Source organism: Alosa sapidissima, chromosome 2, assembly GCF_018492685.1.
Source record: "Alosa sapidissima isolate fAloSap1 chromosome 2, fAloSap1.pri, whole genome shotgun sequence".
In the NCBI taxonomy this organism is placed as follows: Eukaryota; Metazoa; Chordata; class Actinopteri; order Clupeiformes; family Clupeidae; genus Alosa; species Alosa sapidissima.
Window position 1 is genome coordinate 29,658,072 of NC_055958.1, and position 17,643 is coordinate 29,675,714.

General features: G+C 46.2%; 1 protein-coding gene across 4 annotated transcripts; it reads right to left on the minus strand.

Moving 5' to 3' along the window:
• Positions 1 to 1,358: 1,358 nt before the first annotated feature.
• Positions 1,359 to 17,370, minus strand: tmtc4 (transmembrane O-mannosyltransferase targeting cadherins 4). 4 transcript variants are annotated; one of them, XM_042084137.1, is made up of 18 exons: positions 17,022 to 17,362; positions 16,313 to 16,510; positions 16,100 to 16,215; positions 15,001 to 15,217; positions 13,525 to 13,612; positions 13,029 to 13,123; positions 12,273 to 12,365; positions 11,154 to 11,315; positions 10,542 to 10,744; positions 9,283 to 9,457; positions 8,871 to 9,002; positions 7,260 to 7,339; positions 6,707 to 6,814; positions 6,248 to 6,389; positions 5,627 to 5,741; positions 2,169 to 2,281; positions 1,872 to 1,941; positions 1,359 to 1,685 (listed from the first exon to the last, which is right to left on the minus strand). In XM_042084137.1, the coding sequence occupies exons 2-18, from the start codon at positions 16,505 to 16,507 to the stop codon at positions 1,537 to 1,539; spliced, it is 2,253 nt and encodes a 750-aa protein (XP_041940071.1). In that variant the 5' UTR covers positions 16,508 to 16,510; positions 17,022 to 17,362; the 3' UTR covers positions 1,359 to 1,536. The 4 variants fall into 4 exon arrangements, 3 of the variants coding, with proteins under 3 accessions (XP_041940071.1, XP_041940070.1, XP_041940072.1); XM_042084136.1 differs by having other exon boundaries at positions 16,756 to 17,361; XM_042084138.1 differs by lacking the exon at positions 17,022 to 17,362 and adding an exon at positions 16,599 to 16,616.
• Between the last annotated feature and the right edge of the window lie 273 nt (positions 17,371 to 17,643).

Below are 17,643 nucleotides of genomic sequence, written 5' to 3' on the forward strand. Positions count from 1 at the left end.
CTCTCAAGATGTGGCTGAGCCTAACTTCTTCCCCTGGGGTGTGTACTCTCTCTCTCTCCCCCAACACCTGTGGATCCTTTACTGTAACGCACATACCAACAAACATCCCTTGCCTTCGTCTTCAAAAGCCTCCTCAGCTGAAAGGCCAGTGCTTCAAAAAGTTCTTTTCCCCGGCGGTGTGTGTCGGAAGCAGGTGAAAAAATAAAAAGTGCGGCGACCTTTGCCCCTCGACCCCCTCTGGGGTGGGGGGGGGAGGGCCCTTGCTGACTGAAGTTTGTCCTGTGGGGTCACGTCTCACTCAGCAGTAACTTTCATGAGGAGCCAGCGTGCGCAAGACACACACACTCACACACACACGAAGCCCCCTCCCCCCAGGGGACCAGCGGGCAGAGGGCTCCTTCTTTGAAGGCTCTGGCTGGTCATCAGCCTGTCTGGACGCCTTGTGTGTCTCTCTAGCTGCTGCTGCTGGTGGAGGTGTTTGTGTCCTGGCTCTGGGCTTCCTGTTCAGACTGACCCTTCCCTCTCCTCCTCGGGCACATCAGAGACACTTTTACTCGCAAAACACCTTTCTTGCATTAACTACAGAGGGCCGGACGCAGTACATAGGGTGTTTGTGTGTGACTGTGTGTGAGAGCGTGACCGTGTGTGTGTGTGTGTGTGTGTGCGTGCGTGTGTGTGAAAGAGCATGACCGTGTGTGTGTGTGTGTGTGTGTGTGTGTGTGTGTGTGTGTGTGTGTATGATGAGGGAGATAAACCTACTGCAGTGCACTGACACTTCACCTATGAGCAGAGCTGTATAATAAAAAATCAAAAGAGAAGGGGAAAAAAAACAATCCTCTGCAATATGCTTGATAGTGAAAACAAACACTGCAACAAAAGCCAGTCATGCTTGTAACCTCAGCTGTTCCATCATGTGTGGGTGTGTGTGCGAGCATCTCTCCCGCTCTCTTGTTCCCGACTTCTTAAAACACAATTTGTTAAAGGGAGCGTTGGCGTGGCAGCGGCGGGCGGGTGAGCGAACGCCTGGGCATTCTTGATGGACGGCCAACCATAACGCCCCTTTATCGCGTCGATGTAAAACAGACAAATAAACAGCGCCGCAGCTGCCACAACACCAGGGTCACCGGATGAAAGGCACAGAGATGCTCTGGGCGGATGCGTTCCACATGTCTCCACGTCTGGGCCTCGTGCGCGAGGACATGCCATGTGCCCAACATCTTACTTTCATAACACCCCGAAATCAAACACAGAGCAGAGCAGGTCTCCCTCCCTCCCTCCCCATGCACAGCAAGGAAATAACAAAGAATGTCAGTGGCAATTAAACAGAAGTATTAATGAGTTGTTTCGTCAGCCGGATATCAAAACCAGGAATCGTCTTTTATTAATTCCACCATGTGCAAGACTGTAGGCTACTGCATCATGCAATAAATATCACCACACACCACATGTGTGCACATACACACACACAGACTAATGTGCACCATGTACACACACACACACGCACACACACACACACACACACACACACTTCTTTATTTAGCTGTTAGTCTTCTGTTTCTGTTCCAGTTTGCGGCGCAGCATGTTGTAGTTCTCCCTCGTCCCCGGTGTGCTGGGGTCTAGTTTTAGGGCCTGTTCATAGTGTCTTTTGGCCAAATCCAGTTTTCCCCAGCGATGGTAGAGAACGGCTACAAAACATCACAACGCAACCCCGTTAGCCTGAACTCAAAGACACACACACAGACTTCCCTTTGTATTCACTCCATATTAAAAAAAGAGAGAGAATTTCCAGTGACTTGTTTATGTTGAACCCAGATTTCTCAACAGTGTTGGAGAATAAGGGAGCAACTGTGTCTAACTTGAAAACATCTTACCAAGATTGCCATGGCAACTGGCAGCACTGGGGTTGATCTTCAGAGCATGTAAGAAGAAACCTTCTGATTCCTGAAATAAAGATCAACCACTGGTGATGCTTTTTTTTTACTGATCCAATTCCCATTAGAGGTGTTAAAACAGTATCAATAAAAAATGGAATACGAGAGGTCTTCACTACAGTACACACACTTCAACAGACTAACAGGAGTGATGTGGAACGCCTTTAAAAAAAAATGCACATCAAAAAAGTGAATAGCTTGAATGACACTAATGCAATGATTTGGGATGACGTTTACCTCGTATTTTTGCAGCTTTCCCAGGACGTTGGCTAACGAGAACATGATCGTGGGGTCATGGGGCAAGATCTTCAAGGCTTCTCTGCCAATCACCTCGGCTTGATCCAGGTTACCTGAACAGACAGTAAAAGACGACAAAAAATATGAACAAGAAGAACACTGCAACAAAGTGTGTGTGTGTGTGTCTGTGTGTGTATGCCTGTGGTCATTCCCAGAGGCTCATATGACAAACCACAACCAAGTGAATCCTCCCAATAACAAAACCCATCAGACACCTGAGGCCTTCCCCAAACAGAAATCGCCCATAAAGAAACTGGACTGAGGCATCGCTACCCTAACAGCAACCATATCCCGTTAAACAAACCTTGTAGGATGTCATCACGGACTCTTCCCACACTAACAAACAGCCACAGAGCCCTGTGGGGTTAGAGAGAGGTGCGGTATAGTCTAGGAGAGAGAGCACGCTCAGGGCCCGAGTCCGGGTGCCCTCATTTGTCAGGGGTGTCCAGGAGGGAGTTTTTCCCCTCTCTTCACACACGGAGGCACGGACCGCTGCCCTAATTAGGGGTCAACACAAAGGGCCGCTGATTCATTGATCCACGTGTCAAAAAAAAGCCCCCACCCTCTCCCCCCCCCCCTAGTCTGGCCTGGTCAGACTAGACCGGCAGCCCGGACACACCGCATCTGAGATGGCTGCTGCATGCTGACCAGCTGAGGCAGGGGTGGGGAGAGAGAGAGAGAGAGAGAGAGAGAGAGAGAGAGAGAGAGAGAGAGAGAGAGAGAGAGAGAGAGAGAGAGAGAGAGAGAGAGAGAGAGAGAGAGAGAGAGACAGGAGGAAGGGAGAAAGGAAGAAAGAGGAATAAAGAGAGGGAAAGAGACAAAAGGAGAGGGGGAAAGGGAAGAGTGAGAGAAAGGGGGAAAGTGAGGGAGAGAAAGAGAGTCCAGCCAGTGTGTGTGTGTGTGTGTGTGTGTGTGGGGGGGCCATGACTCACGCTTGGCGATTCCAACACCTCATCACTGCTTGCTCAGCTTCATCCTCCTCCGAGGGGAGAGGCAGAGGAGGAAGAGGAAGATGAGGAGGAGGAGGAGGGAAGCGCATCACAGGAAGGCAACTTAAAAGCCCCAAAAGGGGGGAAATTCATTTTCAATTTTTAGCCCATTTATTCCGGAAGAGTCTCTCAGGGAAGGAGGATGGGCAGGACGGGAGGGAGGGAGTGGGGGCATGCCGGTGCCAGGCTCTTTATTCGGGGGGATATTGGACTCTGCCAAGGCACTCCAGGGAGAAGGGGGCCCGGCTGGCAGAGGATGGCATCTGACAGAGTGGAGAAAAGACGACACACACACACACACACACACAAAAAAAACCCCCAACAAAACAAAAGACGAAAACGAAAAAAGAGAGAAAGAGGCACTTCTGTTTGTGAAGCGCGGCATTCTCCACACGGCGGGGAAGAGTGCTTTTAAAAACAACACACACAAAGCTTTTAATACATAAATTTCAAGCATTGCTGATTCCTGGTCTTCCGGTCTAATCATATTCGATGCTTACAACCCACTTTCCCCCCCCTCCCCTCCCAACCCCTCCCCGAGAGAGAGAGGGAGAGGAGGGCCTGCCTGCCTGAGCCTAATCCTCCACCAACCTCCATCAGTAGAACAGACAGGCGTTGGGACAGACAGCAGAATCACTACAGACAGCAAGGAAAGTGAGCCGCAAAACACACACACACACACAAAATGTCTGGTGCACTCAATGAGCAATTGACTTACAGTCGACAGGTCAACCAATCGACCCAAAAGTTCCATTTCTGTCCATGTGTCATCCCCTTATATAGTCCCTCATATTGCCACCCCATTGGAGAGCCATAGAAGAGTAGAAGAGTGGACAGCCTTGGAGCTGTAGCTCTTAACTACTGGTCAGAGACCACTGACTGGTACATGTGAAGAAGGGTGAGGATGGGAAAGGTTGATTGGTGCAGAAAAGGAGGGACTTCCTGGGGGCGGGAGTGGATGGAGGGATGAATTATGACACAGGGCACCGGGCGGGCGAGAGAGAGAGAGAGAGAGAGAGAGAGAGAGAGAGAGAGAGAGAGAGAGAGAGAGAGAGTAGGTGCTCTGGATGCTAGTGTGCAGGCATCACACCTCTGCTGCCACAATGGAGCGTGAGACCACAGCTAAACTTCCAAGGCAAATTAAAGGCGTAGGTGGAGACCCAACGGGGGACCCACACCACTCCCATAGGCCCTCAGAGGAGGAGGAGGAGGAGGAGGAGGAGGAGGAGGGGCACACCTAACGAGTCTCACACACACAATCTCATTACCACAATGTGGTAGGAATGTAGGAATCTATAGGTCAACGAAGGCATTCATATTCACCATTCACAAGGAAATGGAAGTGGATTTTAACCTTCAATTACTGGTCTGAGAGTGAACCCCACACCCCCACCCCAATGACCTTTTTGCTCTGATAATTACATTTTGACATCCAGGTATCAGAATGGGTTTTTTTTTTTTTTTTTTCTTGCCCCAGAGAAAATTTCGATAGGAGTGAACTTGACCTTGATTAGCTTCGACACCAGTATGCAGATAACGGCAACCACCGGCCATAAAAAAAAAAAAAAAAAAGGATACTGACCAGAACATCTTAACACTTTCTTCTGCTTAAACAAATCAGCATCACTCCAACAGAGGAACCCAACAGTGAATCAAACTACCTTTTAAGAACAGAATGGCGGCTGTAAGATCTTACTCGAAGCCCAGTGGGAAGATAATGGTCTCAGCGGGCCTGCTGACATACATACATACATACATACACACACACACGCACACACACACACACACACAAACACACAAACAAACACAGACACATGCAGACACGCAGACACGCACACACAAACGCACACACAAACACAAACGCATGCAGACACGCACACACACACACAGCTCCTCCACTTAGATCACCACACCAGGTGATGACCGCTCAGTGCTTAGTCAGCATGTCCTCGTCCACTCCTCTTCCTCCTGCTGTTGCCGTGTGTGTGTGTAAATGCATGCATGCATGTGTAAATGTAAGTGCCTCTACTGCTGGTACCTGTGTGTGTGTGTGTGTGTGTGTGTGTGTGTAAATGCATGCATGCATGTGTAAATGTAAGTGCCTCTACTGCTAGTACATGTGTGTGTGTGTGCCCTGCTGCAGGTACCTGTGTGTGTGTGTGTGTGTGTGTGTGTGTAAATGCATGCATGCATGTGTAAATGTAAGTGCCTCTACTGTTGGTACCTGTGTGTGCGTGTGCCCTGCTCTAGGTACCTGTGTGTGTGTGTGTGTGTGTGTGTGCGCCCTGCTGCAGGTACCTGTGTGTGTGTGTGTAAATGCATGCATGCATGTGTAAATGTAAGTGCCTCTACTGCTGGTACCTGTGTGTGTGTGTGTGTGTGTGTGTGTGTGTGCCCTGCTGCAGGTACCCGTGTTGTCCAGCAGGATGACCATGTTGTTCCAGGCCAGGCTGTGTTCTGGCTTCAGCATGGTGGCGTTTCTCCAGGCATTCAGCGCATCCACGTGCCTGTTCAGGTCTGCGTACTGCCGGGGGCGCACACACACACACACCACACACACACACACGCTGACTCAGCACTTTATTACCATCAGGGTGACTCCACACATAATCTTCTCCAAATTGATTCAGGGAGGAGCGATTCTACTGTAGTCTTATACTTGTGAGTGATGATATTATCAGAGACTAAGTCTGTCAGGACAAAGAAAAGGTGATAAAGTTCTGACAAAACATGATGTGAAGAGATCTTGTATCTTTTTAACACTCTTTTTTACGCCTCAGACAAAAAGCTTCGGATTCTCTTTGGGTTTTGATTTCAGAGGGGTACCTGTAATTTCCCAACTATTAGCCGAGGCTTATACGGTACATTGATTTTGCAAAATTTCTTCAGCTATGAGGTTAATACACGGGGGCAGTTAATATGGTATTAATATGGTTTTGTTTCCTTTAACTTGCATAAAACACTCTCCTACGGCTTATACACAATGCGGCAAATACACAGGAAATTACTGTAAGAGGAAGTGACCCGTACCAGGCGTCCAAGGTTGTAGTAGCAGTCAGGGTATCTCCTCCTGTGTTTGATGGCGTTCCAGTAGCTATGCTCGGCAGCATCAAACTTCTTTAGGCTGTTCTGCACAATGCCCAGATTCATCCAGGCAGCAGCAAAATCAGGCCTGGGGACAGACAAGAGAGAGGTGACCTCAGGCAAGAACAGACAGACTCATCTGATCTAACACCAGAGAGTAATATTATATCAAAAGTGCTTTAAATATTCAAATTCTTCTAGGACATATACAGTATGTACTTAAGAAATAAAAAGTCAAATTAGAAGATGAGTACATTATCATACAGCTACTGATCTGGTGCTTTTGTACTCAGCAAATTAGAGTACCAACCATTTTCAACATTTTCTCTTTATTATCTATCACTGAATTTAAACCAGGAGGAGGAGGAGGAGGAGGAGGAGAGGGTGGGGTGGGGGTGTTCTTACTGGATGTGAACAGCAGTAGAGAGCAGTTCTTCTGCCTCCACCAGCTCGTCCCTCTCCTTCAGGATGTTGCCCAGGTTGTTCATGGCGTGGACGTACTTAGGATGCAACCTGTGCAAGAAACGCAAAGAGGCTGTGTGTGAATATATTACATTAACATGAAACTCTCACCAACAAAAAAAAAAAAAATCAAAAAAGACTCAAAAACTTGGAACAGCTCTTTCATTTCCGTGTGAAATTCATAAAACACTTGTTAAATAAGTAGCTTGGCTTCTTTCCTAATGCCCACAGCTAAACATCACCTTTGCCCTCTGGACCACATTCAGAGCTCTTTAGTAATAAATCAGTATGTTCCAGCTCAATCACACCTAAACCATTTTTGGTCACATTAACTGCCAGCCATGTATGGCTTCTGTGTGTGAGGGTGTGAGTATGTGTGAAACACACAGAGAGAGAGAGAGAGAGAGAGAGAGAGAAAGAGTTTGTGTGTGTGTGTGTGTGTGTGTGTGTGTAAGTGTGTGTAAGTGTGTGTGTGTGTGTGTGTGTGTGTGTTTACCTCACAGCTTCGCGGTAGTACTTGATCGCAGCCCCCTGGTTTCCTCTGTCTGCCAGGTTCTTGCCCACATTATAATGGACCTATAAAAGCAGAGCCCCATAAACAGATCACACCAATTCTGAATGCTCGTGTGCGTGTGTGTGTGTGTGTGTGTGTGTGTGTGTTGAACAGTGAAGTGGATCAGAGCTGGAGATGAGCGTCACCTTGAGTGAGAAGACTGAGTGCTAATGACAGATGACGCCAATGTCACCATCGCATACGTGCTAACTCGCATCCTGACACAACGCGCTGCCTGGATGAAAGCCGCTCTTGGACCACATCCAAACAAGCTGTTCCATCTCATCTCAAATTCACTTTGTCTAAAGTCTAAAAAACTTGCCCAACATGTACAGCTTCTTTGCCAAATACAGTAACATGCTATTACATCCTATTAAATCCAATCAGGAATCAAGAGCATTGTAATAGAGGTCTGTGCGGGACAGATGTTCTGTACCCGCACCCGCTCATTCTTTCCCGCTCCCGCAATAATGTGTCATTTTTAATCCCGCACCCGTCCGCATCTGTAACATTAGGTCCCACTCCCGCCTGCATAAGCCCGCAGGATTTGCAGGAGGCATATTCAGTTTTGCCTTCTGTCTCATAAAAGGAGCACTTGACACCACACACACAACTGAAAAGGACTGCAAGATTTCTTGATTCTGAGTGTAGGCTACTGTAACACAACTATGCTAGCTGGCGTTCGTTCTTTAGAAAGGCACTAACATCTGAAGTAATCTAGTGGTGTCCTCTTCCTCTGTCATGCTTTGAGTTTCAACAACGGAGCAGGAAATAATTGAGAGAATAATTGAACCCACATAGGCCTAAACGACAATATCAGTCAGTAAGGCTGCTTAAATCCCGTTTTTTTTAATGCTGCCTAACACAATATCCAGCTCAACTATAATTCTTTACACTACTTCACTCATTTCTATATGGTATTTTACGCATTATATATTTAATTTGCGGGAGAGCAGTGGATCATCTGTTTCTCCCGCACCCGCAAACGCACCCCTCTCATCCCGCCCGCTCCCGCATAAGCTTTCAAAACGCCCCACGCCGCACTCTTTTGCGTCTCGACCCACGGGTCTCGCGGGACTCCCGTGGGAGTGCAGCCCTCTAAACTGTAATAAGATAGGGAGGAGTAATGAAAACATGTCACGCCAATAATCATACTGCCAAACAATACCTGTCTTAACACCTTAGTCCACAACAATGAAGGTATATATGCTCTTTAAGAATAATCAAATAATCAAGCAAGACAAACTTGTAATAGATTGTGGTTTCTATAAGCTATGAATTTAGCTGATGCTCTTACCCACAGCTACGTTTTACACAGGTAATGCCTTGGCGCCATTCTTAGAGCAGTCACCTGGCTATGGACCCTTTCAACAAGGTAAACAAAAACAATGCTTGAACGTTCTATTTGGGCCCCAATCTACTTCCTCTGCATTAAGATAACATATGGAATGTTAAAAAGGAAGTCTTGTGGGGCCAACTATGATGCTGATAATGGAATTCTCTTGAAAGGGTCCATATGACCGAGAGACAGGTGGACAGAGGCAGGCACCTCACCTTGGCGTTGAGAGGACAGACGGGCAGGGCGCTGGTGAAGAGGCTCTGTTCCGAGCGCCACTGTCTGCTCCGCTGGGCACACCGCGCCACGTACACACACACCAGAGCCAACAGGGCCACCCCCAGCAGTTTCTATACAAACACACAAAATAAATACACACACGCACGACACACACACACACACACACACACACACACACACACACAGAACAGATACAATATGAGGGTAGGGCAAACAGGAAGACACACAGTCACAGATAGACATTTATGAAGTGTGTAAGGTAACATGTTTTGTAATCGCAACCACCATTTGTGTGTTCAACAACACACACACCAAACAACAGTCAACAGGCCTATCCAAATAAATAATTAGTGTTAATAATTAGTGTCATTAGTGTTGATAGTGCAGTACCCTGTGCTTCCTCCAGAGGCAGCAGACGTGGCCCAGGGCATAGGCCAGGAGCAGGCAGTAGCCGGCCGTGGACAGGTACAGCACCCGCTCGGCCACGACGAAGCCCACACGGAAGAACAGGTTGCTGGCCGGCAGGAAGGGGATGACCAAGAGCACCAGGGTAAAGGTCAGAATCCTGTCAGAGGTCAGACCACCACAGGGAGACAGCAGTCACACACATAAACACACAACATAGAGAGGTCAGTAGCAGGTATAGAGTGATGACCTAGAACTGGATTAGTTGCGCTTACATACGTATATGGGCCATGAGTAGAATTTCTACAAACAGCAACAGAAAAAAACGATTTGAACGTAAGCAACACAGTGAGATTGGAGTCACACACAACCACACAGAAAGAGAATATGGGGGTGGGTATTGGGATGATGACCTGGGACTGGATTGAGTCATGTTTTCACATTCTTAACTTAGCTTAAACATGTACTTATTAATATAATAGTTCTCTATTACATTTTGTATTAATACTTTGATGTATTTGTCAGTTACTGTGTCTATTCTTTGTCTTTGTTTTGTGTGTGTGGATATATGATAGATGATGTTTCTCTACACTCTTCTCTCTGACCGCACAGTAAGCAAAAACCATTTCAACTGTAAAACTGGGCTTGGCAACACTTCATAGCAAGTCACTCAGTGGTCCAGTGCTGGTCACTAAGGGCAGGGCTGCAGTTATTTCCTGCCTACTTCTGACCTCCAGGTAACCAACGGAGCTGCTCAGAAGTTGCACAGGATGGGCCAAGAATTGCACCAACCCAATTACACGGGCCCTCTTGTTTCTTAAAATCAGAGGAGTGGAGGAAGACTAATACAAGGGCAGGGAGTCAAACAGCCCATTACAGTGCCCACTCACTAACCAGTGACTGACATAATACAACTTAACCCCATTTCACCTCCTTTCCTCTTATTCGTTGTGAGGAGCAGAGAGACTGTGTCTGTTGTGTGTGAGGATCAGGGAAGGTGTGTGTGTTTTTTCGAGGACCAAATAGAATGTGTGGTGTGTATAAGGGGCATAGGGAGCGAGCGAGCGTGCGTGCGTGGACCAGATGGTTTGTGCTGTATGAAAGACCAAAGTGTCAGTGTGTGTGCGTTGTGTGTGAGGACCAGAGATATGCGGTATGAAGGGCATAGCAATTATGTATGTGAGGATCAAAGTGTGTGTGTGTATGTGTGTGTGTGTGTGTGTGTGTGTGTGTGTCTCTCTCACCTCCTCTTAACGGCGTCATGCGAGCACAGAGCCTGGCTCATCAAACCGCCCAAGCAGCTCCACAGCAGCAGCACCGCGATGATCCTCCAATCATCAGCCGACTTAATGAGCGGCACACAGCCCATCGACCAATCAAAACACAGCCACCAGGGACACAGGAGCAGCCACGCATTCAAGGAGTAGTAGTAATTATAGTTCACAATCTGCCAATCAAACCGGGCACAGGAGGGGTGCAAAAGAAAGAGGGGATAGAGAAAGAGAAGGAGAAAGAAGAAAAGCCATGGCAAAGGCCGATCAGATAACCAGTACAGACGATCTGATTATGCCCATCTGAATGTTATCGGCATCTCATGTCAAAGTCCAATGTTAAATGTTAATCCCACTGACACAGAATAATAAATAGAGGACAGACAGGACGAATACTTGAACGATACAATTTAGTAATAATCTACTGGTTAAAGAGCCCGTCAAAGCCTCAAGCACAGTAGTGTGGCAGGTATACACTATATATTTAGTATAGAATACAATATATGTATATATGATATATGTATATACATATATTGCTAATACAAAATTAGTGTCTGTACATGTATGTGTACTTAGATGGCTTACTCTGAGGAATACATTTTCAGCAAAGGATGCTGGGTTATCGACTTCGGTGAAGGCGGGGGGACCAGTTCCCATGATCCTCCATCTGGCATATAACAGCAGTGAGCCGCCCAACAGGAGTAGCACCAGTCTCACCACAAGACCCGCTCGCACAAACTCACTCGCCTGGACGTAGGGACAAGAGCATGGGTTTTACTACAGTAGATATTCCAAAAAAGATGGCACACACAATTTGGAAAAATGGACAGGACCATGTTTATTTATATACAGTGATGATCAAAAGTGTTGGCACCCATGCTAAAGTTGAAGGAAAAAGAGGAATATAAAATCAAAAAGTTTCAGTTAGCCTATTAGCTGGTATGAGGCTCATTGAGCTCAGTGCAAATCAAACCAGCTAATAGGCTAACTGAAATAACGCCATGCCAATCTCTAGGTATGGTGAAGGGTACGTGATGATGTGGGGCTATTTTAATTCCAAAGGCCAAGAGAACTTCATCAGGATGCATAGTATCCTAGATCCATGAAATAACTGGCCTTTAAAAATAAAAATCTGCCTGCCTCTATGGGAATTTAACATAGGAGTGCCAATACTTATGGCCCCTGTATTTCAAGGATGAACATTTATTTATTTATAATACATTATTCATTTCACAAAGAAAATTGGTGTCCTTAAAAGGTTTTTACTTAAGGCATTAAGATCAATTTCCAAAAGATGATTTTATATTCCTCTTTTTAGTCAACTTTAGCATGGGTGCCAACACTTTTGACCATCACTGTACAGCCAAACTCATACACATTGGTAGTTTGGGGGGCTTTACAAACGCTTTGGTAGAAAGAGAAAAAGAGAAAGGAATAGAGAGAGAGATAGAGAGAGGGAGGGAAGGAGGGAGAGAGAGAGGCATGGAGGGAGGAAGGAAGAGAGAGGGAGTGAGGTAAAGAGAGAGAATGTGTGAGTGAGTGTGAGCTAGAGTGTGGGTGTGTACATGTGAGTGCCAGTTTGCGAGCGAGCGAGTAAGTGAGAGAGTGTGTGGGAGGGAGGGAGGGAGGAAAGGAGGAGCATAAAGACAGATAGAGAAGAAAGAAAGAAAGAAAGAAAGGAAGAAAGAGTCCCTCCACACTTACATCTACTGGTTTCCCCTTGAACAGGAGCCGGTGGGTGAGCTCATAGATATTTACATTGCAGATCATGAGCACATCAAAGGCAGCGTTGACACCCTGACAGGAAGAGAGGACAAGCATGTGTAGTGATAACACAGGATGAGTTCTACAGGGATTCCCTTGCCAGGAGACAAATGGAGATTTAATAAAGGCCATGCAGTCCAGTATGTCATCTGGAATAAAACAGCACTGTGTGCGTCCGCTTGAGCCATTCACAGCTAAATATAAAGTAACATCATGGTTTTTCAGCATACTGAGAACAACAGTGTACTGGCTGCATCTGCAGAAGCCTGGGACAAGGCCAGGCTCACTGAATAAGGTGTGACCGGAGGTAAATATTACATACATTACATATGGGGAGAATCTGCTGCCTCCCACTGGGGTGAATAGAAAATCGGATGGATTCAAATTCTGTGTTCTAGATTAAATGATATTCAAATGGGGACACATCTACCCGGTCCCCTAACCCTTCTGCTTGTCTCCCTTTCATGGGCCTGCGTTAGGCGAGATGGGTTCCCCCTTTTGAGCAGGGTTCTGCTCAAGAAGTCTCCCAACATAAACCTGTGGCCCTAAGGAATTTCCCTTGCTACTGTTGTCTCTCTGCTTGCTCTAGGTAGCTCAGTTTTGGGGTTGTATATAAGGACACAAGATAATGGCCATTGTGAACAATGATATATCACCTAAAGGAAATACAACTGATTTGTTTTGGGGGCATCCTACCAGAACAGTGATGCCTTGTTCTTTGCAGAGCATGGCCGCAGCGCACAGCAACAGGCTGAAGACTATCCATGGCACCGAAAAGTTTCTCTCATTACCTTTAAAGAAAGAAAGACAGAAAGATAGAATGAGAGAGAGAAAGAAAGAGAGAAAAACAATTCTCATTCCTCTGAAAGACATCGTGGAAAGAAAAAAAAAAAACGCACACTAGCCAAACCGAATTAATTCATTTTCAACTCCACCACTAACAACCTAAGCCAGTGGTCGGCATTACTATAGAATGAGGGGCGTTCCCTAGACTCTCTGCACGAGCTTGTAACATCTGAAGGGAAGGGGGGAAAAAAGTTCTAGCGAATTCTATGTGTTTATTGATTCTCTTTTAATATGTAACTGATAACGGCGAGCAAAGGCATCCATCAAAGGGAGTTCGAGGCCACTAAAGCGGCTGGGCGATGGGCGCTCTGCTACGGGTGGGACAGAGGGTGAGCTGAAGACTGACCTCCTCGGAAGCCTCTGCAATAAGCCAGGAACGAGAGCTGGAAGAACAAAGCACACAGCAGGTCTGCACGGCCAACAATGCCAGCCACCTGTGAAACACAGACAGATGGAGGGAGAGAGGGATGGATGAAGAGATACAGAGAGAGAGGGAGATAAAGAGAAGGAGAGAGGAAGGAGAGAAAGAAAGAGAACGAAAGGGAGGAGGAGAGGGAGGGAAGGAGGGAGAGAGAGCAACAGAGAGAGGTAAAGAGTGTGGGGAAAGGGAAAGAACGAGATGAGAGAGAGAGAGAAAGACGCAAAAATGAGAAGAGAAGGAGGAGGGAGAACAAAGAAAAACAAAGAAACGTGAAAAAGAAACAAAAGAGAACAAGAGCAAGTCTTACCACAGAAAACAAACAAACAACTATAAGCACTTGTTTCTCAAGTGCCTCCTAAGACCCTGGTTCATTCACACACAAAACACACACATCTTTCAGCCCAATCAAGCACGGGAGAATGCTAAGAGCCCTCACACAATGGAGGCCTAATCCTTTGGGTCCTACAGGCAAACGCCACAGCTCAGCTGGAAAAAGGAGCAGAATGTGCCAGAGAACCAGAAACCAGGGCCCAGTGTCACAGAGCAGAATTCACTCATTAGCCCACTAGTTCAGTTTTAACTATGTTTTAATCTCATCACATTTTGCATACGCCAACAGCTTAAATGATTTCTGGACCCATCATCATGCCTGTGTGTGTTTGTGTGTGTCAGTGTATGAGAGAGTGTGTATGTGCAACTTAGATTGTAAAAAAAGCCAACATTTGTGTTTGGCCAGTTAGACAAAAAGCCTCCCTCCTTTCATGTGAAATTGTCGGCGGCGTTGCTTCTGCTCTGGCCAACCAGCGGCGGGCGGCTCTCATTACCACTCCGCGGCTGGCAGTGGCAGGGGCCCCATGGCCCTCCTTTGATAAGCGCCGGGGCGCCCCAAGTCAGCGACCTGCCTCTGCCTCGCCTGCCTCTCTCTAAGACCCACCCCCCCCCCCCCTCCATGCTTGATTAATAGATAGATCGGAGGAAGGAGAGGAAAGCAGGAGAGACTCGCTGTCAGGACTGAACACCAACGAGTCAGAAAAGGGGGAACAAAATAACGGAAAGAAAGAAAAAAAGACTAGTCCAAAGCTAAGCCATTAAGCAGGCTTCGCCCCACACACACACACACACACACACACACACACACACACACACACACACACACACACACACCTTGTTGTCAGGCACACCTACTGAGTCTTGCTACTTCTAGCTGAGCCTTTAATGTATGTTTCATGCATGGTACCGACACTGAACAGTGTTAAGCTGCATTGTTGTTCAACAGGAAAGGGAGGGGATTATTGTTTATCATGGTTCAGGCTGCCCGCTGGTTCCGAGAAAACAGAAAACACACGCAAATAAATAAATAAATAAATAACATGAAGTTAAATAAAACATAACGATACTTACACTTTCAGTGTGAACTGGGTGGGCAGCGAATAACAGAGCTGCCAAGAAGGAGGCTTTCGGAGCCTGGTTGAGCCTCTGGCCTTTACCGTCGTAGGCCAGGCCGCCAATTAATATTGCAAACACGTCGGTCATTAACACGGATATGACGCTGTGAAGGGCGATGTTGAGCACGTGGAAGCCGACGGGGTGCAGGCCACCGGCCACAAGGTAGTTGAGCCTGCAAATGACCACATAGGCACACCGACAGAAGTGCGTTTCCTTAAGCCTGTAGCACCACACATAGCCTGCCATGCATTAAAGTAACATCATTACATGTAGTTGTGCAAGCTCCTGTTTCATGACAATGGTCAAACATAACCTGACCAAAATGCAACCTATTAGCACACTTTCAACAATGGAAATATCGACTGGTAGACTTTAGGTGAACTTAGACCACAATGGCCCAGTGATGAATGAATGAACTGCAGAGCGATAGCCAGGACTTAAAGCAAGGAAACTTTCTGTGCCTGATATATATATATATATATATATATATATATAACTCTATTTTAATGCCTACTTTTCTGGGACAGTGTCATGGATAGTACTAGGCCTTACAATCATACACTCAGGTGTGTTCTATTAAATCAGACAAATGGGGAAGCAAACTTTTGGCCAATTAGAGCGTAGACTTAGAAAAGTTTCAGCACATGTGCAGTTCAGATAACTGACACAAAAAAAAAACACTTTGCCCTGGTAAAAACTGAGGTGAGGAGTCCCGTAGATGATTTGAAAAAGGCCTCGTCAGTCAAGGCAATATGCATACCATTCCCCAAGTCAATTACAGAGGTGTCCACTCCCCTAGTACTGGGGGCAACTCCAATGATTTCCCACTGAGAATAAAATTGCAATTTCAAACATAATCCTCTAATGTATGCAAGGTCATTTAGAGACGTTGGGTGCGCACATCTAGGGCCTGTGTGAAACATGACATCAAATGCAAATGTCACTTTTGTAATATGTGTTGTGTGTCGGCGGCAGCCCTCAGCACACACAATATGCTTTGTTTTGACAGAGGTGACGTCAAAAGACGGGCTCGGTGAGGTTCTGACTGCCATACCTAAACGTGAGGACAGTGAGGGGCCGGTAGGATTTGTGACTTGAGTTGCTGCTCAGGTTACTTCCCCAGAAGTCATTCTTCCAAATATTATTCAGAGGGGTTGAGGGCTGTAAATCCTAAACAAAAAAAAACCAAAATCAATCGATCACACAGGCAAACACACACGCACGGAGGCTGAGATCAGCTCGTTATTGCTGCGTCCAAGTAGCCTACCTTATTATTCACAATAGCTTCCGAATCGTCAAAGACAAATTCACCGTCATAGCTGTTTATAAAACAGACCAAAGCAACGAGACCAACTACGATCCTGGAATGAGTTGGGCCAAGCTTTGGCAAGGGGATTTGCTGGTCCCAATGAAACTCAGACACCACCATTGTGCTTTTGACCTCCACGCACGCACACTGCATCACCTACACAGGAAAACAAATGTCGTTAGACTTTCAGTTCAATTCGAGAACAAACCTGCATTTCTTTTTTTATGATAAGTAAATAATGTACGTAAATGAGACGTCATGGTGCGATACCAGATGTTGGTAAGTTAGTCTATATAATAATAGGCTATTGTCACAAACCAGTCCTGCACAAAATAAACGCATGCTCACGATAAAACGTTCTGAATAGAAAGAACGTGACGTGGCAAGTTGAGATAGCCTACCTCCTCGTCATTTTCTCAGTCAGAATGTCTGACTCTGGATGCAGATGCTGGTCATCTTTCTAAAACACATTACTTTGCTGTCAACCAGCAAGGCACTTAGCTTGCTTGCTAACAGATTCCAGACAGCCCCTGGAGTCCTAAGCAAAGTCGATCTGATAAAAGGGCATTTCAATAGGCGTCCCGACAGTCTGAAGACCTCACTGCAGGTCAAAGTGCAGTTGTAAAATATGTTATAACGGAGTGTGATTAAAGTTGTTAGGAGCTACCTTGAATGCTAGCTGATGTCAAGCTAAGCAAAGGCTACATTACAACAGCTAACTAGCCATCAACGTGAACGGTAGGCTATATCTGCTCCAAACAATTCAGTCCTATTCACACTTCACGCCAACATATCAGAACGATATCGACATGTGTTCACCAGTGTGATGCTACCGCTGCTGATAAAGTAAGATAAACTGTTCCACTCTCTCGTGTATCCTCTCAGTCGGTCACACTACTTCCTCCAGCAAGCACAAACACTGAATCACGTGGTACATGATGCTCGTGCCAGAAAACCCTGAGCTGTTGCACAGAGGATACAGTTGAACAATCTCTCACAAGTCCAGTAAACTACACTTTGCTGGGCATGTTAAAAGTACAGCGTATATTATAATTAAACTTTCACTTTCAATTAAACTTATTTGAATTCATAAGCACTTTTTTTTAATTATTATTTTGTTGTTATAACTAGGCTACACAGAGCTGTAGAGGACTATGCCTATTCATTAGGCCTTCATGGCACTGCAACAAACATCATCTGTTGGCAACAACACAGTGGTGAAAACAACAGACTAATCACCCAGTGTTTATCACCCAGCTCACAAGATATTTACAGGCAGCCGTGTTGAC